The 23,824-nt window shown below is 46.3% G+C and overlaps 1 protein-coding gene across 3 annotated transcripts in view; it reads right to left on the bottom strand.

Moving 5' to 3' along the window:
• Window positions 1-23,824, bottom strand: part of IGF1R (insulin like growth factor 1 receptor) — a 314,682-nt gene that overhangs the window by 237,918 nt on the left and 52,940 nt on the right. For 2 of the 3 annotated variants that reach the window (XM_034939485.3, XM_034939486.3), the window contains exon 2: window positions 18,248-18,793. In XM_034939485.3, the coding sequence (XP_034795376.1) occupies window positions 18,248-18,793 (546 nt within the window). Of the gene's footprint in view, window positions 1-18,247; window positions 18,794-20,974; window positions 21,014-23,824 lie in introns of those variants that run through there. The other variant, XM_055098438.2, reaches the window with a different exon arrangement.

Below are 23,824 nucleotides of genomic sequence, written 5' to 3'. Positions count from 1 at the left end.
TGGGAGAGTAATGGGCAGGAAAATCATAGGAAAGCAGGTCTGGATTTGGGCTGGCTGCTTAGCTGCATGGCACCTTGCACAAGTTATAATCAGGTCTCTTGCCTCCATTTCCTCTTCCACAAAAAATGGAACAGTAATATCCATATCCACCCTACAGACTGTGCAAAGATTAAAGAATACTGGCGAGGTGCCTGGCACCTAGTCATTGTTCAGTGAATGCCAGGCATGATCACGAACACAGTCCTTGCTAAGAGGGTGATATGATTTGGCTGTGTCCCCGCCCAAATCTCAACTTGAATTGTATCTCCCAGAATTTTCATGTGTTATGGGAAGGACCCAGGTGAGGTAATTGAATCATGAGGGCTGGTCTTTCCCGTGCTATTCTCATGATAGTGAATAAGTCTCACGAGATCTGATGGGTTTATCAGGGTTTCCACTTTTGCTTCTTCCACATTTTCTCTTGCTGCCACCATGTAAGAAGTACCTTTTGCCTCCTGCCATGATTCTGAGGCCTCCCCAGCCATGTGGAATTGTAAGTCCAATTAAAACCTCTTTTTCTTCACAGTCTTGGGTACGTCTTTATCAGCAGCATGAAAACAGACTAATACAGAGGGTAATCACCACAGGAATCCAGACGGGGAGTGGGGTCAGTTCACTGGTACAAAGATCTTGATCAAAAGAACTCATTTCCCACCTGATCCCTATTCACTCCAGGGTCCACATCTAGGAGTCCCAAAGACCGACATGCATGGGTTGGGTCAACAGGCTGCCTGGAGGTTTACCTCATTCCAGGAGTTGGAGAAGCACTGTGGGAGGAACTGGGGTTCAAATCTGCAAACCTCCAAAACATAGGAGGGATCTTCTAAAAGTTTCTGAGAGTTCTAACCACAGATTAGGGGAAAAAAAAGATGCCCTTTCATCAACATGGGATGAAATGCTAGGATTTAGACATGGTTTTTTTTTGTGTTTTTGTTTTTGTTTTTTTCCAATTCAGAAAACACTAAATCATGTAAAAATCTTAAGAGGAGATACAGATTCTGACCTAATAAGATGCTACAGCTCTGATTCCACCATCAGAATACCTTTAGGTTGGCACCACTTGCAATGTATTAGTGCAGCAAACTGCACGAATCCCCTCATTAGATCCAGGGCCCCTGAGAGTAGAAAGAGGAGTGGGGCAGTAAATGGCCAGGGAACAGGAGACAGTGGGCTGGAGGGTGTCCCAGGTTCTAACCCCAGCTGGGCCTTCAGAGCCCTGGTGTGGTCTGGGCTAACCTCTCAATCCTTTTCCAAGTCTTAAGTTTCCTTCCAACTCACTGTGATTCTTCCAGAGAATTACACAGGGCAGGTGAAATTATTTCCTAGAAAATGCCCATGGAGTACAGAGGTTCTCACTGAACTTCTCTATTCCAGGGCCGATGCCTTTGTTTTAATGGCAGCGCATCATCGAATAACCAAATCCACAGGTACTGCACAGGTCTGAAGGATCCGGCTCTGAGGGATACCGAGGCATCCGGGGCTCCCTCTGTCTTCTTTCTGTGTACACAAGGTACCTTCAGTGACTGCAAGGAAAATCCTCTTGCTTTCTACATCAGAGCACGTTCCATAAGGGCAAAGTGCTCCAGTCATCACCTCCTGTTTTCTCTAGCCAGACCTGCTCTGAGCTGGAGACCCACTGCAGTCAAGCAAACTTTTAGACACAAGAAAAAATGACAACGTGTCTATTACAGAGGTCTCAGCTTAATCAGAAAATGGCACTGTGGGCCAGAGAAAAGCTGACGGTGATGGCTCCTACCCCAGTGCAATAGGCAGATCCATGAGAGCTCTCACTGGGGCTGCTGGAGAACTGGCTGCTCTCTCCCACTTTAGCAACCCCTGCTTCGTAACTGTCTGTGCCAGAAAGCCACAGTGAGCCCCCAGTGGCCCCTGTATTACCCACCCAGAGAGACAACCTCTCCCCTCCATGAAACTCATTTCTGGGACCCACACCTAAACTTTAACACAAATCAGAAAAGTTGAGACTCCTTAAAAATGCGTTTTGCAAGCTCACAGGTTCTTGGTTCATAAGTGATACTATGGAACAATCTGGTTGGGAAGGGTGGCACACAATAGAAAAAGTTAATGATTATCTGGTGTAATTTGCTTTAGTCTGTGAGTTCAAAAGTCTCCTCATTTACAATAACCTTAAAGGATAACAAAATAAAGTCCTAGAAGAAATGTAAATTTAATTATTTCCATTTTCTCAAAATATTAATTGCTGATACAATTAAATGGATTGGCTTAAACTGCTCCAAAGCTTTTCCTATCTGCTAATTAAATTTGCCCTCGCTGCCATAATACAAATTCTGGGAAACCTTCTGGCTTCTGGGCACACTATGTAGGATGAGAGAATCAAATCCATTCAGTCCTAATCTACTGCCCCACTTAATAAACAAAAAATGTTAAGAACATGCATTTTTAAAAAAATCTAAATGCCTTCATAATATAGATATAGCAAGTCTTCCCATAATGCTAATGAAGGCTTCTCACAAGAGTTTAATGAGCTGGTATCCAGTATCTTCCAGGCCCGGGGATGTTAGCTTCTCCTCCCTTAGTACAGAGGTTGCTCAGACAGCAATCAGCATCATGATCCATACTAAATGCAACGGCCCTACTCTTTATCTTTATAGTCTGTAATCCAAGTCACTCTATTAACAGGCAGAAAAATCCCAGCTAGCTTCAAAACTCCCTCATCTTTCCATTATTTCAAATGACAACCTTTTCCCACTACTTTATCTTTGCATTAAGTACCAGGAGCTGAAAGATGCAATCAATTTAATATTTCCCTCTGCCCATTTACATGACTTATTTGTTTCGGCAGATCTTCTTTGCCACAAATCCTTCATTTGCCCATTCATGTCTGCATACTTAACATAGATTTAATATTTCTCCAGGCCAAAGATCATATGCAGAGTTTTTCTTTGACTGGAGGACAGAAGAGACAAGGAGAGAAGGAGAACGTCTGGAATTCCTTTGTTCTTGGAGACAACTCCAGAGAACAATTCTCAATAAGAAAAGTTATAAAAAGCTTCAATCAGCACCCTCACGTTTCTGATTTAAAGTTGGGGTGGGGGGGCGTGGAATAAAAAGAGAGGGAACTAAACATGTACGAAACTCATTCTAGCGTGAGATGTTGTCAGATACTTTGCTGACATTTTATCATAAAACTCTCTCTCGGTGGCCACGGGTTACAGCAGGGAACCTAAAACCTAGACTTGGGACCCCAAGTCCTCGCTTCACAAAAATCATGACATGGGTGTTGACCCAGTTTCTGTTCAGCCACAAAGAAACTCATTCAAGTCCTTCAAGAGGAAGAATCCCACCTTCAACTCCACACCTCCAGCACCAGGCGGAGATGCTCCTGATTCCACTGAGAATCCTCCTGCCCACACAGGCAGGAAACTCGGGGCACTCAGTGCCTGCTCTCTCACCCACTGCATGCCCACAGACCTCTGCAAAGGCAGCTTCTTTATTCCCCCAATCCTGAACATCTGGTAAGTGCTAAGGCCTCAGAGGGGGCTTTTTAAACAGGCATAAAGTAGAAACTACCAGTTTTCCACCACTCCTACCTCATCCATCAGAAAACAGAGCCACCATCCTTCCAGGGTAGGGTTCATCAAGCCTTTTCCTCCCCATGGAACTAAGCTGTACACAGTAGTCAGAGATAAATAATGTCTAAGCCAAACCGGCTTGAGGGCACATATGGAGGTGGGGGGCAGAGGGACACTGGCCTGGGACCTAAACCACCACTCAGACCTCATCTTTACAAAATAATATACTCCACATTCCAAATGCCTGGCAAAGTTTTGCATTACAACTCATTCACGAGTCGAGGGCCTTGTATACAGTGCTCGGCAAACAGTACTGAGCAAGTGTGGACATTTCTCATGAAAGGCCTCGATTTCAACCAGACCCAAATATTCTTTTAATCCAAAGTTCCAAATGTGGAACTTACCCTCCTCTGAGCTCCTAGCACTTGTTGCCTCTATTTCTCTTCCGGCAAAAGTCGTAGAGTGTCTCGTCACACAGCATAAGTTGTCTCTCTCTTTTAAATGTCAAGTGTTTTTATCTTATCTCACAACAGAATCCTAGTTTGTGTCATCTCATACTGCCTAGCATGAGACTTGCACAAAACGGGGGCACCTTAATTGTGCAGCTGAGGGACACGATGGAAACTCTGGCCAAGGAACTAGCAAGGAAACCTGCAAAGACACATCCAGACCTAACCTAGGTGCGACTTATAACTCAAACCTCTTCCCCAGTCTCCCTCTCTATGGGAGTGATATGTACACAATGTGTTCGCTTCCACTTCCTTAATGATGGTGGACTGACATGAATAAGAATGATGGGGAGGACCATAGGACCCCAAATAATTCACAAGTCAGCAAAGTGAAGAACTCACCTAGGCCATACATGTGCACACATTCTCTAGCACACACACTTACTCTCAAACTCTACTGTTATTTAGTTTGTTTATTCATTCCAGCTAGAACCAGGGACCAATTTGGTCATCCAAAAATGTTTTATAAATCTCTTTATAAAATTGCTGCACCTCTCAGGGCCAGCACTAGAGCAAGGCAAGATTGGTGTCCAGGATACAAAATGTAAACAGGTGCTCCCTCTCATGGTGCACTACCCTGAGAGAAGACCTCTTTTGTCTCTGGTCTCTGGTCCAAGATTTCTCACTCTGGTCCCAGATGCCACCACTGCTGCCGCTGCCACTGCCGCTGCCACTGCCATCGCCGCCGCCTCCTCCTTCCCTTCCTCCTCCCCCAAGAGAACTATGAGGACCAAACCACTCAGACACTAAGTGGGGTCAAGCCCACATGGGAGATGGATTTTTACACAGTGTCTCCTCCACAGGCTTCCCATTAGCTGTGAGGTTGGAGAAGCAAACATTATAAACAAAGCATGAGTCCTAACCCACAAGTGGTTTCTCAACTGTTTGGGGAGAGAGATGAATGAGGAGTAAACAAGGTCCTCTGAACCTACTGATAAAAAGGACAGAGAAACCATCATCACTGACCAAATAACCCAGCAATGGATGAGCACAAAAGCAACCTGGAAGCAAGAGTCCTCAGTAAGGAAGATTTGGGGGGCTTCATGGAAGATCAAGTGGGTGACAGTTAAGGAGAAACCACGAAGAGCGTGGCCTCAGCAGGTAACGTCTGCTCCAGCTAGAGCTCGCCATGCATGCACACCAAACCCAGATGCCGAAAACCAAAAAATACAGCAGAACGCACCCAACTCCCAAACCACTGAGAAAGTATTTTAATTTTGCTTTGATCACTCCAGCTGCGCTTCAGAGTCCCCAGCATTTCAGCAGCATCATAGAAGAAGACATCAATCACTGGCCATGGCACAAGGAAACTCCTGCTTGGCTATTGGGCTGCTCAGATTCTGGATGAGGGAAAGCTTACTTTAGTGGAAAAGAATGACTTAAATGAATTTAAATTCATTCCACATAATCGAGTTACATCAGCATTTCTCATATGCACTTATGAATAATTCACTTTGGTAACAGCAAAAGCCAGACCAGAGAAAGTCACTTCAAAGATCTAAGACTTAACATCAATCCTACCTGAATTTCCTGCTCTCAACTCCTTCCCTAACCACTTTATTTCCTTCTGCCCTATCACTGAGGTGCTTTGCCAGCCTCCTGTCCTACATCCGTTATCCCTCAGTAAGCTCTCTGGAACTTTCCAATTGCAGCCACCTCCTAATGTCCACAGCCTCCTCTTCTAGATCTAGTTTTGTAGGCAGTCCCTAAGGGTAGGGCCCATCCTAAAGAGTTCGACTGCTTCATACCATTCCAAGTCTAGAACATGTCCTCAGTCTCTAGTAGTGTTTACTGAAAGCCACGGCCAACAGATCTATCCGAGGTCCCCAACAACCTTGTCTTCAACACTGAATCTCAGAGCTGGAAGGAAAGTCAGTAGAAGAGGCCAGATCGTACTTTCTGCAATAGACAATGCTGCTTAAGTGTACACAATTTTCATGCAAATTCCCCCCATCATGAAGCTGGGCTGCTCCCTATACTTCTTGTCATTTGATTATCCAGGCCACCTGCCTCTCCAGCCCAGCTTTATAATGGTAAGGCACTGATGAGTTTGCATTTATTTAGATACACTGGAGGGATTTTGCGACTGGAGTTACAGGAGGCTGAGGAGCTGGCATCTGAAAGTCCGTGCTTCACGCTTTTCAAATGCACTATGTATAACCAAGCTCGTTTCCAAAAACAGAATCTGAACTAGCTCATAATAAACCATTCACCTTTTATTTTTTGCTGAAGGGGTCAGAGCATCATCCCAATTACCATTTCTCTCTAATGACCACTTACTCCCTTCTTACACATTTTCATCAGCTCTTTATTCTACACTGAGTATTTCCAAGAATTAGGATAACACTACTGCCCAATAAGATAGAGTTGGGGTTACCCAAATAAGCAACAGAAGCTTTCCAGTGGGACCGAGTCAAGTCAAGGGTCTCAAGTCCCCCCACCCTAAAGCACTGAACATGAAGTTCAGGGAGCCTGTGTCTGAGGCCTAAGCACTTGCCCTGCATCACAATGAGCAGAAGACACAGGAGGCACGACAGCCGTCATCACTGCACAGCCACCAGTACACCTCGAAGCCAATTAATCCTGCAAAACAAATTCCTCTCAAAATGGCAGTCTGTTAGGTCAAGTTTGGCTGTTTTATTAATTGCCTATCAACAGAAACAGCTTTGCTAGGCACACCCAGAAGTTCATCTCTCCTAATCACCCACCTTTGGCACCCAATGACTTTTCCAAGGAGGATCTTTTTCCCCCCTCAGCAAACAAGAAATATTTGGTGAGCTAAAGAAGCATTCTTCTGAGAAAATTATACATTCTCAGAATTCCATTCATAAACGACTACTGGTCACAAAAGAATGGCCAGGGATAAGGCAGGGGTGGGAAGAGGAAGGGCAGGAGATCCAACGGATGGTGCTGCCTGGACAGTCCCTGAAGTGATAAAGAGTTAGAACCAGATACACACTTCTGCATTCAGCTGCTGTCTTTCCTTGTGAGTGGAAAAACACACTCAGTACATTCTCTGCAACCCTGCTTAAAACCTCTTCTAAAGCTTCTTTGACACAGTTATTCAAAAGCTTCTAAAAGTAGTATCGACGTATTACAAAATAATCCAATCATTTCAAGTTCACTGAGGAAGAGAACAAAAATATATCCTTACATCCTATCTGAAGAATAGTCTAAGCACCTAATAATATCATCTACTTAGCAAAGCAGAAGGGGCCATTCAGAGGTCAAGAAATAGGAACGGAAACGTTGTACTAGGTTACCACCCCAGGAACAAAGCTGGTCTTTTCTAGGACCCAAGGATCTGACTAGTTTCCATTTGTCTCTGCATTACAACTAATACCTCTAGGAGGTGGGGGTGGGGGTGATCCTAATTCAAACAGTAAGGCTGCCCAGGAAGTATTTCTAATAATATCAACCTTCGTCTTTCCTTTTTTTGTACTATAGGCTCTTTGTCTCCTGATCTTCTTTTATTTTGTTCCCCCTTTTTACTACTAAGCCCAACTCCTGGTCTCAGCAGCTGCTAAAACACGTCCAAGCACTTTGCATCTATCCGGAAATCCAGAATGGCAGCCTGGGTTCACAGATCTGCTGCCAAGGGCAGATGTATGCACACTGCAGCTGGGCCCTCCTCCCCAGGGGCCCCGTGGGCACAAGCAGCTCAGGGTGGGCCAGCGAGCCTCAGTCACACTGGCTGCCCTCAGCCCCACCTTCTGCATGAAGGGTGGCTAAGCTCCATGGGCCACTCTGCATTAACCCCAGGAACGGCAACCTCACTAACTTCATCCAGGTCCCTTCATTAGGGCTTGCAAAAACAAATCAGATGCAGCTACACGTTGGGGCAGTGGGTGCAGCTTCTCTAAACAAGGCCATGGGTATCAAGCAACCGACAGTCCCTAAATACGCTGCCTCTGTTCCCATCCCACATGGATTCTGGGAAAAATGGCAGGAAGAAAGAAGAGAGGACTGGGCGCTTGTTTGTGACCAAGGCAAAGAAACAAAAAGCGACTTCTGTTCGATAATGAGATGAAACACAAGCCCGGCTTCGGGCAGAGGCCTGGCATTCCTGCACAACATTTTCCCACCCACCTGATCCCCTTGAACGGAAGGAAGACCTAAGGGAGGACAGAGAGCCAGTGTTTGTTTCCTGCAATGGGGGTGAGAGGAGGAAAATGAAACTGAACAAAACAGGAGAAGAGGCTGGGTGGGAGAATAAAGTGGTATGCACATACACAAACACACACGCACACGTGCACGTGTGCACACATATACCTAGCGTTACCAAAGAAGAGGATAAACAGGCACATGCTTCATCCTGGAGCAGATGGTTGGCTACCTATGCGAGACCTAAAGTTGTCATAAAAATGCACATCTTTGTAATCTTTACCAATAACTGTGCCCACTCTAACCACTTTAATGTTATCCATGCAAACAGAGGCATTTAAAAAATATGGTATTTAATGATTTAATGTCAGTATCATACAAGAATCTATGGATATTTCTTAAATGCTCCCAAATACCAAACTTGCAAACAAAATAAATTCAGTTTCGGAACCAAATAAATAGAGTTTACATATGACTAGGGGGACTCCACTGGCACCCCGATATAGACATATGTACCTCGCCGAATGTTCTTTAAAGATACAGTTTATCTGGACAGACACAAGAATTTGAACAGTACGAATCAAATTAGCAAGAACCACACCTACAGTATGGCCCGCTATTTACAATAATTGAAATTCTACAATTTAGAAAAGCAATACAGAAGGACCATTTAGTTACGGTAGTGAACATACATAGTCAACACAGCTTAAGACTCAGAATTTTAGATGGTCTCAGAATGCAACTCTTAGAGAGTTTAATTAAAAAAAAAAATAGCAGCAGCTGCCACCATTTACCAAAAACCTATGTGCTTGGAAACATGTTAGATGCTTTTCAAATACTGTCCTATTCCTGTCTCACTGAAGGAAGGTGAGGTCTGGCAGCTGTGTCCTAGCACCACATACCTGAGGCAAACAGATGGCACTATCTCAAGGCATCAACGGTCCTTAAACCTTTGCATATGATACCACTTGTCCACACAGGAACGTAGTTTAAAAGAAATACATCCTATTCTGTACAAAACGATGTATTCTTGCAGATCTCGCTGTTAATATGCCATGGGGAAAACAAGCAGGGGAAAGCTGTACATCCGCGTGTGCAGCCACCTAAGCATCCTGAAGACCAGTCACACTGAGAGTGAGGGCAGGCACAGGATGGTAGCTTCTGCCCCCACGGACTCCACAATATTGTGAGGAACAGATGCTCAGGGATATCAGGGGTGAGGCCTGGCCAGCCCCATGACATCCTGAAAACCTAACAGCGGCCAAGCTGACCCCGCAGAAGAAGTGATCTAACCTGGATGGTCACCCTTCCCTGCCTAAGACTCACCCTTTCCACCGGCCCCAGAAGCCCTTATTCCTCCTTGACTTGAAAAGACAACTGTCCCCCATAAGCCCTCACACCTCCTACCAAGCTCCAAGGACTGTTCTGTTCTTCTGCCTACTCCCGCAATGCAGTTCAAACGTTTACCAGGGCTCTGCAGTGAGCTACTTTTCCAAAGACAGAAAAGCAAGGCTATGTGCAATCAGACGAAACTCCAGCTCTCATTGTAACATCCAGCTTAAAGCCATATGTTAGCCAGTGGCAGGTACAGACTAGAACCCAGAATGGTCTAGATTTTGGGTTTCTACTTGGGGTTCCTTCTTCCATATAAATGATCTCTAAATTTCTTAAACCCTGATTCCCAAGTTATACATGATGATCAGTGTGCCATTTGATGAGTTATGAACATTTTAAATGCTGCATACCTTGCCTGTATATACTAGGATCAAAGAGGAGAGAGAGAGAGACAGAGAGAGAGACCAAGCAACACGAACACACAGGCAGATCAGGAAGCAAGAAATCTTCTCAGAGCAGACCACGGAAACCCTCAGTAACTTACTCAATTTTAGAGTTTGAGGAAATGGCACAGGTAGTCCGATGCAAGCCCCCCAAGTTCAAAGAAAGGAAATGGAAGTACAGGGCAGACAGGTGACGTGGCAACCGTCCCTAGGAAAGGCACTGCTGGACCCAGCTGTCCCTGTCCCTCACCAGCCTCACATGCCCAAGTCCCATGTACCCCTGGGGCTGCCATGCTGGCTGCTGAGCCATGGGCGCTGGTTTGCAGGTGAACTTCTTCGAGGAAAGCAGCTTCTTATCCCCCAGAAGTTCTGCCGATCATCTGTGCACTTTGGTTCTTACTTAAAATGTGATTTAAACAGCCTGCTCTACTTAATACTACCTGTGCCACAGACAGAAAAATCCCATCTCCCACCCACCAGCCTCCCTGGAACAAACACCTTGGCTGTCTCTCGCTACCTCCAAGTCAGGGGAACATTCCAACTAGGATGGTGCTCAGAGACCCCACCTTTTATAGCCAGAGTCCCTGATTCACACCATATGCCCAAAGGAGGCGTGTTTCTAAGTGATGCTTCCAACTTCACCACCAGCCAAACTTAACTTTTGAACCACCCTATACACGCAAGTTGAGCAAGGCAATTCAGGACAAGATTAACCACGGGCCCACACGCTCCACGTCATCCCCACTCTGCCGAGAATGTCACACTGGCATACACATGAGGAAAGCAAGACAGAGGTATTAACGCAACAAAGAAAGAGGCTTTTCAAGCACAGGAAGAAACCAGAACAATTGTACAAATAGGTTTAACTGGTGAGAGCTGAAGGGGCTCCAGATATTTTCCAAATACTTGGCATGCAAAAATCACCACAAGTCAGTGATTCTGAAAGCTTTTTGGTCTCTTAGACGAGATCCCTATTAAAAACTTCTGAAGGAGGCCCAGGATGGTGACACCATCACTACATGACAATTAGCCAAAAGCAAAGTCTTTGAGGCACAAGGCACACGCCCCAAGAAATGAGGTGGGCTAAGCCAGGTCCCAGGGAACCTGCACACAAACTGCTTCACCATCTCGGCAACAAGCGTCGGCAATCAGGCAGAAGAGAATGTGAGCTCCACGCCTGACTATAAAAGGCATAGCAATGAGGCCTGGGGGCATGTGACCCCCTTCTAAATAAAGATCACCCCCACACTGGGAGCAGCTGACCAGAGCAGAGGCCTTCCAGGGCAACCGAGACAAGTTCCTACCAACAACACAAAGCCAGATGCCCCTCTCCTGGCTGCCTTCTCCTCCAGGGTCCACAAGCCCCTCCCAAGAGTCCACCTGAAAATGCAAGCCTGTGTCGTGATCGTCTTAGCAGTCTGGGGAACAGTGGCCTGCAGAAGACCAGCAGCAGACCACACAGTGCTTAACAGAAACATCTCAGCTCTTCACAAGTAGCTTAAGTTTAAAAAAAAAAATGTTAAGATGAAATACTGCACATCACATGAGTGAAGTCTCACTACAAAGACAATGTGCCCCTCTTCCCCCCACCCAGCAGGTGACTTACACATTCTTTTTTTATTATTATTTTCCTTTCTCAAAGCTAGCCATAAAACTTAGTTACGAAATCTTTTTTTTTTTTTCTCAGACAGGATTTCATTATGTCGCCCAGGCTGAAGTGCAGTGGCACAACCACGGCTCACTGTAACCTCCATCTCCCCAGGCTCAGGCGGATCCTCCCATCTCAGCCTCCCAAAGTGCTGGGACTATAGGCACGTGCCTCCACAACCAGCTAATTATTTAAATTTTTTTATATGAACAAGGTCTCACCATGTTGCCCAGGCCAGTCTTGAGCTCCTGGACTCAAGCGATCCTCCTGCCTCAGCCTCCCCAAATGCTAGGATTACAGGTGTTAGCCACTGCGCCCAGCCTTCAATTTACACATTCTTAAACAGGTCCTCCACTTTGATCTAGCAGGTCAGCCACACCAACCTATAGAGGAAAACGAGGGAAGGAGAGCGCCTCTACTCCGCAAGACAACACTGCCCTTGTGAGCAGTGGCTGACAAACAAGGATGTAAGAACGTGGCGGGGGAAAAATGTAGACTTTTTTTTTTTACTACAACCTGCCTTCATTTTAAGTCAGTGAGACGCCATCAGTGAGATGGCAGTAAAATGTTTTCCTTTTGTCAATAAAAACAGCCATTTACGGCCTTCTCGAAGGCTCCAATCTGTTATTTTCCTGGTTTCTCATTTTGAGGGCAATAGGAAATGCAACAAACTCCAGGACTGCTGCTCCCAGTCAATGCCCTTTTAATTGAAGTAAGGCTGCCCCACCAGCTAAGCCAGCTTCCAACACAGCCCGGCCCTGCCTTCCTGGATTTCCTGGCAAAGCCCAGGCCTTCTCACACGCACTCAGGGTGATCTGAGTAGACCACAGGCTGTTCATCCCAATGGGTTAAAAAGTACTTGGAGACTTAGTTGCAGTAAGGTCTTAGGTTTTGTTGGGGTTTTTTTGTGGGAAAATGAAGGTATCTGCACCTGAAATGAAATACCAGAAAGCCTCCACGGCAAGCAAACAACAGGCACTTAGGCAAATTCAGCAGGAAGTAAGAAAACCACAGGCACTCAGGAGGATTCACCTCCGTCCCTCCCAGGGCAGAACTGGCCTTCAGCAAAACTGCCTTACAAAGTCATGAATGGCTTCACGCGCCAAGCTTCAACCTTTCAGATGATTTTCATACTTCTCCATCATCTTTGGCCTGGAATCATCCCCACAATGGCAGGAAAGAAAAGAGCTACCCACCATAGTGGTCCTCTCTGCCAACTAAGAGTTGCAGATGATTCTGGTCAGTACTCCTCAGCAGCAATGACAGCAACAATGACACAGTAAACATCTGCATTTCATAATCCTGGCACAACTGGCTCACAGAAGACTGCCAGGATACGCTACTCTCTGCTCAAGGGGAAAATGTATCTTCCGAACAATAAATCCTTCACTAAGCAGATGCAGTGCTTGCCCTTGGGGTGACAGCATACAGTGGAGGATACACCCAGAATTTACAGTGGGGCAAAAAGTGTCCCATCAGGTGCTGGGAGACAGGCCTCCCGAAATCTGCAGAGCCTTTACATCCTTGAGAGGAAAAGGCAAGGCTAGAGTTCGGCCGGGTGAGCCGTGCCGGCTGGTCAGCACGGGAGAGCACCAGTGGGGCCAAGGACACAGCAGGCAGGCGGGAGGGAGTGGCACATGGAGTGTGGCATGTTGTCACGGGGTAGCTGTTGACCACTCAGGAGCTTCACACTGTACCACATGCCTATCCTATAGGGACTTGCTACAGGATTTCAGGTAGGGGAGCTCATCAGTCCAAAGTGCACACTAGATGGCCGGGCACAGTGGCTCATGCCTGTAATCCCAGCACATTGGGAGGCCAAGACGAGTGGATCGCCTGAGGTCGGGAGTTCGAGACCAGCCTGGTTAACATGGTGCAACCCCGTCTCTACTAAAAATACAAAAATTAGCTGGGTGTGGTGGCGCGGGCCTGTAATCCCAGCTACTCAGGAGGCTGAGGCAGTAGAATCACTTGAACCTGGGAGCCCGGAGGTTGCAATGAGCCAAGATCGCACCACTGCACTCCAGCCTGGGTGACAGAGTAAGACTCTTTCTCCAAAAAACAAAAAGTGCATACTGAAAAGCTCCCCAGTGCTCGGTGGAGCCACAGGACACAATAGCAGGAGAGAGGCTATGTCACTGCTGTAAGGGGGAGGAGCAGAGGAACACAGCTGAAGCAGCATTTCCATTCCATTCAGGAGGGAAAGGGCCTAGTATCCAACTGGAGAAGGAAGTGTCCAAAGGACATCCACATTCCTGACATAAGAACCAGGGGAACAAAAGTGTGGCCCACTTAAGAAGGAATAGAAAAGAAAAAAAAATAGGCAAAAGTGAGGAAACAGGGAAGACCATCAGAGGCTGTAGTGAAATGCTCGTGGTGGTCTGATATGAATGACAGGTCCTGGGCTCAAAAGGGTTCTGCGCTGGATATGAATGACAGGTCCTGGGCTCAAAAGGGTTCTGGGATGGATATGAATGACAGGTCCTGGACTCAAAAGGGTTCTGGGCTGGAGATACTTGGAAGTTTAGGTGGAGACAGGAGGCAATGCAGTTACCAGTGGATGAGATGAGAACAAGGAAAGTGAAAAGAGAGCCCAGGACAGAACTCCAGCCATGCTATGATCTGAATGTTTATGTCCCCTCAAAATTCTTATGTTGAAACCTAATCCCCAGTATGATGGCTCTGGGAGGTGATTAGGCCATGAGGGTGGAGCCCTCACAAATGGGATTAGTGCCCTTATAAAAAAGACGCCAGAAAAAAAATCCCTCGCCCCTTCCAACATGTGAAGACAGTGAAAAGGTGCTTCTGTGAACCAGAGTGTGGGCCCTCCCCAGACAGTTAATCTGGTAAGCACCTTGAACTTGGACTTCCAGCCTCCAGAACTGTGAGCAGTATTTCTGTTGTGTGTAAGCCACTCAGGGTATGGGATTTTGTTACAGCAGCCTGAATGGACTATGTCAGGAGACCACCGTTAAAAGCCAGACTGAGGGAAGGGAGACAGAGAAGCGGCACCTGTGGGGGTAGGAAGAGACTCATAAGAGGGTGGCGTTGGAAGACAAGGAAGAAGAATCAACCACACCACATGTCAGGGGGTGCCACACAACTATGTTCTTACTGAAAGGAAACCACTGTACACAGTTCTTTAAGGGTCAATCGCTCTTTAGGAATGACTCAAAAATGTATAAAATCCCCTCCTAAATCCAAAAAGAACCGAGAAATACAGAAGTATGCAGAGAACCCACAGAGGGATCACGTCCATAGAGGGAGTAGAGTCTACTACGCTGCCAGGCACTGCAGAGTCACGGCACAGAAGGAGTTTAAAGGACAGTGCCAAGTGAAAACCGCGCATCAGCACGACAAAATCGAGTAGGCTCAACGATTTCACACACACCCTTGACATGTTTCTCCAGATGTTCTCCTTAGTTCTACAGCCAGCCAACAGAAGATTACCTGAATGGGATTCTTCTGTGCTTAATGTTTTCGAATGGCCATCTTAATGCTTATGTGGAACTCAAGGTAGCCATTCTGCCTGGACTCAATGCCCTTCACGGAGCTCCCCAAATGATTCCTAAGGGTTCTGGCTGGAGAGGTGCATGCGGGGCTATGAGCGCTGCAGTGACCACTCAGCCAAAAAGATGATGAGGGGAAGAACTCCTGGTGTTAAATGCTCTAAAGCAGCTTACCAACACAGAATGCAAGCCACACCTGTAATTTCAAATTTTCAAGTAGCCACATTAAGAATTAAAAAGAGTCGGGCACGGTGGCTCACACCTGTAATCCTAACACTTTGGGAGGCTGAGGTGGGCGGATCATCTGAGGTCAGGAGTTTGAGACCAGCCTGGCCAACATGGTGGTGAAACCCCGTCTCCAGTTAAAATACAAAAATTAGACGGGCATGGTGGCACATGCTTGTAATTCCAGCTACTTGGGAGGCTGAGGCAGGAGAATCGCTTGAACCCAGGAGACGGAGGTTGCAGTGAGCCGAGATCGCGCCGCTGCACTCCAGCCTGGGTGATGAGAGCGAAACTCCGCCTCAAAAAAAAAAAAAAAAAAAGAATAAAAAGGAAACAGGCAGGTGAAATTTAAGAACACATTTTACTTAATCTAATATATCCAAAATGTTATATTTCAACATGTTATCAACATAGAAATTATTAATGAAATGGTGTACAGAGTTTTTGCTATACTATGTCTTGGAAATCTAGTGTATATTTTACACCTAAAGCAGTCCCAATTCGGACAAGCCACAGTTCAAGTACTCAATAAGCCATGTGGCTTACTCAATAAGCGGCTACCACACTGGACAATGCAGGTCTAAACGGAATCTACGCAAACCAAGAGGAAGTTCTGATTCAACTAGAAAATCTCCAAGAAATATGCCCATGCCTGAGTTTTCAGGACAAGGGGAAGGGAAGTCAATTTCCCGGAAAGCAGTTATCAATTTCATATAAGTACTCCATTGTGAAATCACAAGGAACATCAGCAGGGCTGGGATGGTCAAGGAGAAGGCTGCAGGGCGTGGCCTTGGGGAAGCAGGTGACCAACCAACAGGTGATATCAACGCTCTGTCTGTCACCAGCAGAGCCCACCTTCTAACCATCGTTACCTTTTCACGGTGCTTTTCCTTCCTCCTTTTCATCTTCCAACAGCCCTATGAGGAAGGCAGGCTTTACCCCATTCCACATATGAAGAAACCAAGGCCCAGGCAATTTAAATAACTTGCTCATTTCTAGTCGCCACTCTTAGACTTGGACCCAGAATGCAGGCCTCACCCCTACCCCAGGGGTCTTCAATCAGTAGCTCATCAGAAACAGCCAAAAACCCATGGCAAGACCAAAGTAACGACCTACCCAGTTCGTGAACAACTCTCCACTTAATGACGTTCCATATGGCACCTCCCTTCTCTAAAGAGCTTATGAGTTTTCAAAACATCCTCATGCCCATATATGATCACCACTAAGGGATGTACTGGACTGCCCTAGAAATATCCTAAAAAAGCCCAACTACAGCCCAGAAGGGCTGGCCCATCCAAGGTCATTCCTGGCCCTCATCACCCCATTCAACATCTCTTTTCTACTCCATGCTGCCTCCCTTGATAACACCTTTTACTTTTCAGATAAAATTTTTAAATGTCAAGGTTATTTAAAAAATATATTTTGTTGTTTTCTCAAACCAGTGGGTAACTTCATGATAGGGCAGTTTTAATCAACTGCACAAGTGACTTTAGCGTACGATCTCCCTCCAACTCCAGCCAACCTTAAAGTGGCCTGACTGCATTCTCAGAGCTCTACAAGGTACTGGCTGCAGCCAGTGGGACCCCTGCCCTCACTAATCAATGTTCACATAGGCACTGATCCAATTCTGCAGAATAGAAAAGCGTGTGGCAGATCAGGGTACACAGATCCTTTTCCTGCCTCAGGCCTGGCTGAACGGGAACTGAAGTAAGGGCTACCTGTGAGGTCTGTCCTTTATTTACTTTACACACTTCACCCCTGTGGGGTCTCGCCTTTTATTTATTTTAGGCAAGTCTAACAATTTGGGGTTTCTTGGTTCTTCATAACTAGAGAACATGGGTTCCTTGCATCTTTAACTGGGCCAACACTTAAATAATAGCTATTTATAGCTAACACACTGACTTCAAACCAGTGAGGAAAAGCTTCCTAGCCAATATACGTAACTATTGCTGAATGCAATAAGGTGAAGGCTCAGAGTCACATTTTAATACCAAACAGCCTGGTTCTTAAGGAACTGATCACATGAAGGCAAGAGCTCAGTTATTCTCAAGGGAAAATAAGCATATTGCAGATAAATATACAAGAAGCTTCAAAATACCACCATCTGACCCCCAGAACAGTAAATACTTTCCAAAGTTCCTTCACTCGTGAAATCTTAAGATTTTCACAACTGTTCAGTAAACAGGTATAAAAGAACGAAAACAGAATCCCAGAGGTTTAAAAATGCACCCTGCTACACAGCTACCTGCAAGTACAGCCTGAACCTGGGACTTGCAGAAATGGGTCCAGAGGTCTCCCACCTGGGCCAGGTGCTCTGTCATAACCAGGACACCTGAGTATCACAACATCATCACTAGGACCTAAGGACCACTTTCACAGGATATGAGTTAGTGCTTTACCTTCCCTTTATTTAACCATATTCCAAGTCCATTCAAACTAAGGAAGTCCTGCAGAACAAAAAATATCACTTTGCACAAAGGATGAAAGAGCTGACACATAAGCAGCCCCCAGCTGCCAAGGCTCAGGGACTTCCAAACACACCAGGTCACCTTTCTCATCAGGAATTCAAAGCTGAAGGTCAGCAAGTGTCTAGCCCAGGAGTGTGCTGGATTATTTCTAACATGTGATTTGAACAGTCTTGACAGCAGCCATGATGGCCTCCAGCCACGCCACAGTCCCGCAATCCAAGAGTCCCAGATGCAAAGGAAAGCCAACCAAGACCCCCGCTGGGAACCACTTCCGCACAGCAGGCGTGCCACGTCCTAAATGCAACACGACTGCACCCTGCCCAGCGGAACTCGTGCATTCAGAAGAGAAGGGAGGTCAAGGAGGAGGAGAGGAGAGAGAGAGGCAGACAGAAAGCAGCAGTCAGCATCATTCTTACTTTTCTGGCAGCGGTTTGTGGTCCAGCAGCGGTAGTTGTACTCATTGTTGATGGTGGTCTTCTCACACATCGGCTTCTCCTCCATGGTCCCTGGACACAGGTCCCCACATTCCTTTGGGGGCTTATTCCCCACAATGTAGTTATTGGACACCGCATCCAGGATCAGGGACCAGTCCACAGTGGAGAGGTAACAGAGGTCAGCATTTTTCTCAATCCTGATGGCCCCCCGAGTAATGTTCCTCAGGTTGTAAAGCCCAATATCCTTGAGATTGGTCATCTCGAAGATGACCAGGGCGTAGTTGTAGAAGAGTTTCCAGCCGCGGATGACCGTGAGGTTGGGGAAGAGGTCTCCGAGGCTCTCGAGGCCAGCCACTCGGAACAGCAGCAAGTACTCGGTAATGACCGTGAGCTTGGGGAAGCGGTAGCTGCGGTAGTCCTCGGCCTTGGAGATGAGCAGGATGTGGAGGTAGCCCTCGATCACCGTGCAGTTCTCCAGGCGCTTCAGCTGCTGATAGTCGTTGCGGATGTCGATGCCTGGCCCGCAGACTGAAGGGAGACAAGAGGGTAAACGTCTCAGTTAGAAGGAAATAATTTTTAAACTATTTTCCAAACAATAATACAGTTGGTTTTCAGGAATCCTGTATTATTATTAAAGAAATGAGGTTCAATTGTTCACTGCAGAGCTGTGGGTTGCAGACTGACAGTTTAGGTGGCTAACCAGTTAGCTGGCATTTATACAGTGCCAACACTGGACCAGACGCTGTGCAACACACTCCGACCGACCATGGGAGAGGCCATCCCCATTAACCGTGCAAACTAAAGCTTACAGCCCAGAGGCACGCAGAGGCGAAAGTGAAATCTGCAACCCAGGCCAGCCGGACTCCACCACCGCACGCTCCTGGTCCGTTCTGCAGAGAGTCAGTTGCCAAGGCCTGAACAACAGCTCAGCAGCCAAGTATCAATAACTTACTACTGCACCCTGCCTGAAGGACACAGGGCAATCAGTCTACTCTACACTGGAGAACCGTCACTGTGACTTGTAAAGTGGGGACTAAAAACGCATGCTTCCATGCTTCCCACTACCATTTGACATAAGCCGAGTAGACTGTGTTCTCTCCACACGTGCATTAATGTAGACATAAAGGATAACCTAACAGAAGATTAAAAACGTGATTTTTTTAATGAATAAAAGCAGCATGAACTCCAACTTTAAGTTTTATTGATCAAGAAAGCATGCTTCCTACAGAGTTTAGAGGTAATAACCAAAAAAAAAAAAAACCAGTAAAAATCATCAACGATCTCAACATTCCACGATAAACAATGTTAACACTATCTATGCCAATTATCCACTCTCTATAAATGAAGGTAAGTGAAATCAGACAAAAATGACATTTGTAAACACACTTCCTTCACTTAATATTTTACTAAGTCAATACATGTCCTTCTACATCACCATTTTAAGGGGACAGTAGTTCCAGAGTATGAATACACACCATGAGGGTTGTTTTTTTTTTAACCAATCCCTTATTGTTGGACATTTAGGTTAGCTCCTGTTTTGCACATTATAAACAACACTCCAGTGAACATTATTGGCAGATACCCAAGACTATTTTCTTAGGATAAATCCCTAGAAGTGGAAGTGCTGGGCCAACGCATTTGCAGATTTTAAAGGCTTTTCATAAAATGGCCTCAATACTGGATGACTTATTTTCTAAATTCTAAGCACAGACACACACCAAGAAAACTCTTTGTGATAACCTTTTTTGGGATTTAATAATCCCAAGTACACTATTAAAGCTTCTCAGATAGAGTGAAGTTTTCTGACTGATGTAATTAATTTGGGAAGCACCCAACATGTATGATACCACGAGAAATGCCAACAGGCAGTGCCCTGCCCTCTGAGGAGGCTCATGGTGAAGGCAAAGAGCTAAGACCCATGAGGAACAACTGTCACATGAGGCAGGTGGTCAGTGGTGTGCACACAGCGAGTCCACTCTAGATGTGAATGGAATTAAGCAGGACAGACAAGAGGTGGTGTCCAAGCTTTGTGCCACCGTGCTAAGGGGAGCTCTGCACACAGGCCGGCTCCCAAAGGGTGCCTAGGATTTAAAGCTCGGTAAATATCCCACAGGCCAGAGACAATGCAGAACAAGGTATGCCCATGTGCCAGCAGATCTGATGGTCAGGGTGAAGAGGGGAGCAGGTGAGGAAATGAATTTGATAGCACCCAAGTCATAAAGGATCACATGTGGGGATAAGAACTTTCATCTCAGAGAAATAAAGCCCCCACAAGGCTCCTGAGTGGGAGAGAAGCCCATGTGAGGCCTTTTGCAGGATTAATCTGGTGGCCCAGTGCAGGACGGAATAAGTGAACAGACGAGGGAGAGAAGAAAAGTCCCACTGCGCATTACATTACAATCAAAGACAGAAACTGAGCAGAGATAGCGAAGAGAAGAGGAAGTGGAGGGACCCAAGGGCTGAGGAGTGGGCAAAGCTTGAGAACTTAGAATGTGAAACTTCATATCATCTAATTCTTCTGTTTTACCAAAGAGAAAATGACACCCCTAAGACAGAGAAAAGAATAGCAGAAACCAGCACTTGGCAAACACCCATTTTAAAGGTGAGGAAACAGATTTGGGGAAGTCAAGTCACTTATACACAGTCACATACGTTAGATTTCAGCCCCTACATAGCAAAACTTGACACAAGGCTTGTCAATAGTCCCACCTCTCAGCACCCTCACCTCCTGGTTACCTTTAACCCACTCCGACTGAGCTTCTGTCCCCATTATGACACCGAATAGCTCCTAGCAGAGCCCTCAGTGACACTGTCGAAGTGTCACTTGACCTTCCAGTCACCTGGCATTGCCTCCTCCTCTCGGCTTCCCTGATTCCACACTGCTCTGCCTTCTACCTTACCTCTAAATGTTGATTGCTATCCTCAACCTTTTCCTCTGTCACCTCATCCAGACAAGTGGCTTCCTGTGCCACTCATACTCTAGATATGATCAAATTCATGTCACTGGCCCAGACTCTTCTGAGCTCTAACGTATACATCCATCTGAGTATATCCATTGAGGTGTCAAACAACTCACTCATCCCCCCACATAATCCACCTTCCAAGCTTGTAAACTGCAGCACTCTCATTCTCTGAGTTGCTCACGTTAAGAATCAAAGAGTCATTCCTGATTCTTCTCTCCTCTCACACCTCACATATCTAGTCCAGCAACAGACCTCTGGGCTTCCGCTCCCAAGCCTATGAGAATCTTGGTTGCTCTTCCCACAATGCTGCCCCACGTCATTCCTCCCTGTGCAGCACACTGTTCCTCAACAACCCTACACACTTCCCTCCCAAGGTACACCACCCTCTGCAGGACACCGCTCTGGCCCTTCTTTTCATGGTCTCTCTCACCACAGCTCCAGTTGGTTCACAATTATATCACCAGTGCCTAAAACAGTACTTGGTGTGCAGCGGACACATGACATGGGACACACGCAGAATGAGTGAATTTCATCATTCTTTCAATGTCTGTGTGTCTCCACTACTTTAGCTCTGATCTGAGCCACTATCAACTCCAGCTTGGCCTAAAGCAACACATTCCCCATGATCCAGCCTCCTCACGGTCCGTCCCTGTCCCAACACCATCTGACAAGACTCCACAGGACTCACCAACCTCCAACACACCGAGCTCCTCCTCTGTGATACCCTGCCGCCCACAGTGCTTCTGCTCCTTCAGGAGGCTGCCCCATTCTCTAGCCATCTGGGTCTCCACTCAAACGTCACCTCCTCAGAGCTCTGCCTAAACACCTTAGCTTCAACTATTCCCCCAACTGTCCCCCAACTCCTCCCTCCCTCCCCTACCTCTCATTACTCTTCTCGCTTCTCTAAAAAGTCATTTTATATATTTTTAATAATCTTGTGCATGAAACAAAGTTTGTGTACAACGAACCATTTTATTACCCTTTGTGGAGGTGTCTGAGGGAATCTGGGCATGTGTGGAAAAGACACATCACAGCTGAAGGGGGCCGGGAGGGTCTTTTTTCCCTTGGGGACACTAAATTAACTGTGTGTCGTGTGCCTGAGTTTTGAAAAGTGACCCATCACATGAGGTCAGGTGTGGAATTTTCCACTTGTGGTGTCATGTCAGTGCTCCAAAAGCTGAAACTTTTGAAGCATTCTGGATTTTGGATTTTTGGATTAGACAGGCTCAACCTGTATAAAGCGTTAGGCATCTATTTACTTGTTATTTCCAACAGATCACAAAATTCAGTACCTAGTGAAACAACATGAAGACAAAGACTGAAGCAAGTTGAACTTCATACTGCAATCAAAATGCAGACAGGACGAAAGAATCTGCTTCACTTTGCCATCTGGCCCCCCTTCCACAGTCAGTGTTGACCACTAGTTAACAGAGGCCACGCTACAGAGCTGGAACTGTGAATTTCCTTCAAATGAAAGAGCAGTCTCCATACTTGACACTTTTCCTCCCATTTATAGAAGAAAAGAGAAAAAAAGTAGGAAGAAGCTACCCACTTACTCTGGAAGAAAAGACAAGCCCAAACCACAGAGCACGAGGCAGGGCCTAGGAACCAGCTGTTTTGGAGCCTATGACAGACACCACTGGTCTTCAGGAGGTTTTGTGATAGAAACAGTGAAAAAGAAAACCAAGCTGGACCATGAATGATAGCAGCATTCAGGAGGCGCAAGCCACAAACAGGAAAGAGAAGAAAACATGCTCCACTGGTGCCATGAAATAATTCATGCACCGAGGGAGTAAACAGTAAACACAGCACAGGAGGGAGAGACACACCCTTTGTGGCTACTCACCGATGATTAAAAGGAAAATGCAAAATACCCTTTCTCCCTTCTCAAAGCAACCGATATTGGCATGATCCAAAAACAAACCCCAAAACTTTTGGAATGTGAGATCCCAGGCAGCCCTGTAAAGAATAAGACAAGCAGGGAAGCAGAGAGAAAGGGTACAGCTGGAAGATGGGGACAGTGGGGCCTCAGCAAAGTCCCCAAAGCCAGAGAATGGCAACAGCAGAACCAAAACAGATGGGGGTGCTGGGAGTCAGGGATGGGAGTTGGGAGGGGCAGGCAGGGGCTTGGTACCTGGGTAGAATTCACTTCTCCAAAGATGTCATTTTATTTATTTTTTATTGTTTTTTGAGACGTGGTCTCACTCTGTCACCCAGGCTAGAGTGCTGCCGCACAATCGTGGCTCAATGCAGCCTCGACCTCCTGGGCTCAAGCAATCCTTCCACCTCAGCTCCCAAGCAGCTGGGACCACAGGGGTACACCATAACACCTAGGTTTTGTTTTGTTTTTTAATTTTTTGGCAGAGAGAGGGTTTCCCTATGTTGCCCAGGTTGGTCTCCAATTCCTGGGCTCAAGCAATCCTCCAGCCTCAGCCTCCAGAAGTGCTGGGATTACCACCACACCTGGCCAAAAGATGCCATTTTAAAGAAAGCCTTAAAAGTCAGGCACAGTGGTTCATGCCTGTAGTCCCAGCACTCTGGTAGCCCAAGGCAGGTAGATCGCTTGAGGCCAAGAGTTTGAAACCCCATCTCTACT

Source organism: Pan paniscus, chromosome 16, assembly GCF_029289425.2.
Source record: "Pan paniscus chromosome 16, NHGRI_mPanPan1-v2.0_pri, whole genome shotgun sequence".
Lineage (NCBI taxonomy): Eukaryota > Metazoa > Chordata > Mammalia > Primates > Hominidae > Pan > Pan paniscus.
Note: the sequence above shows the minus strand (reverse complement) of the source record. Positions and strands in the feature narration are given on the sequence as shown.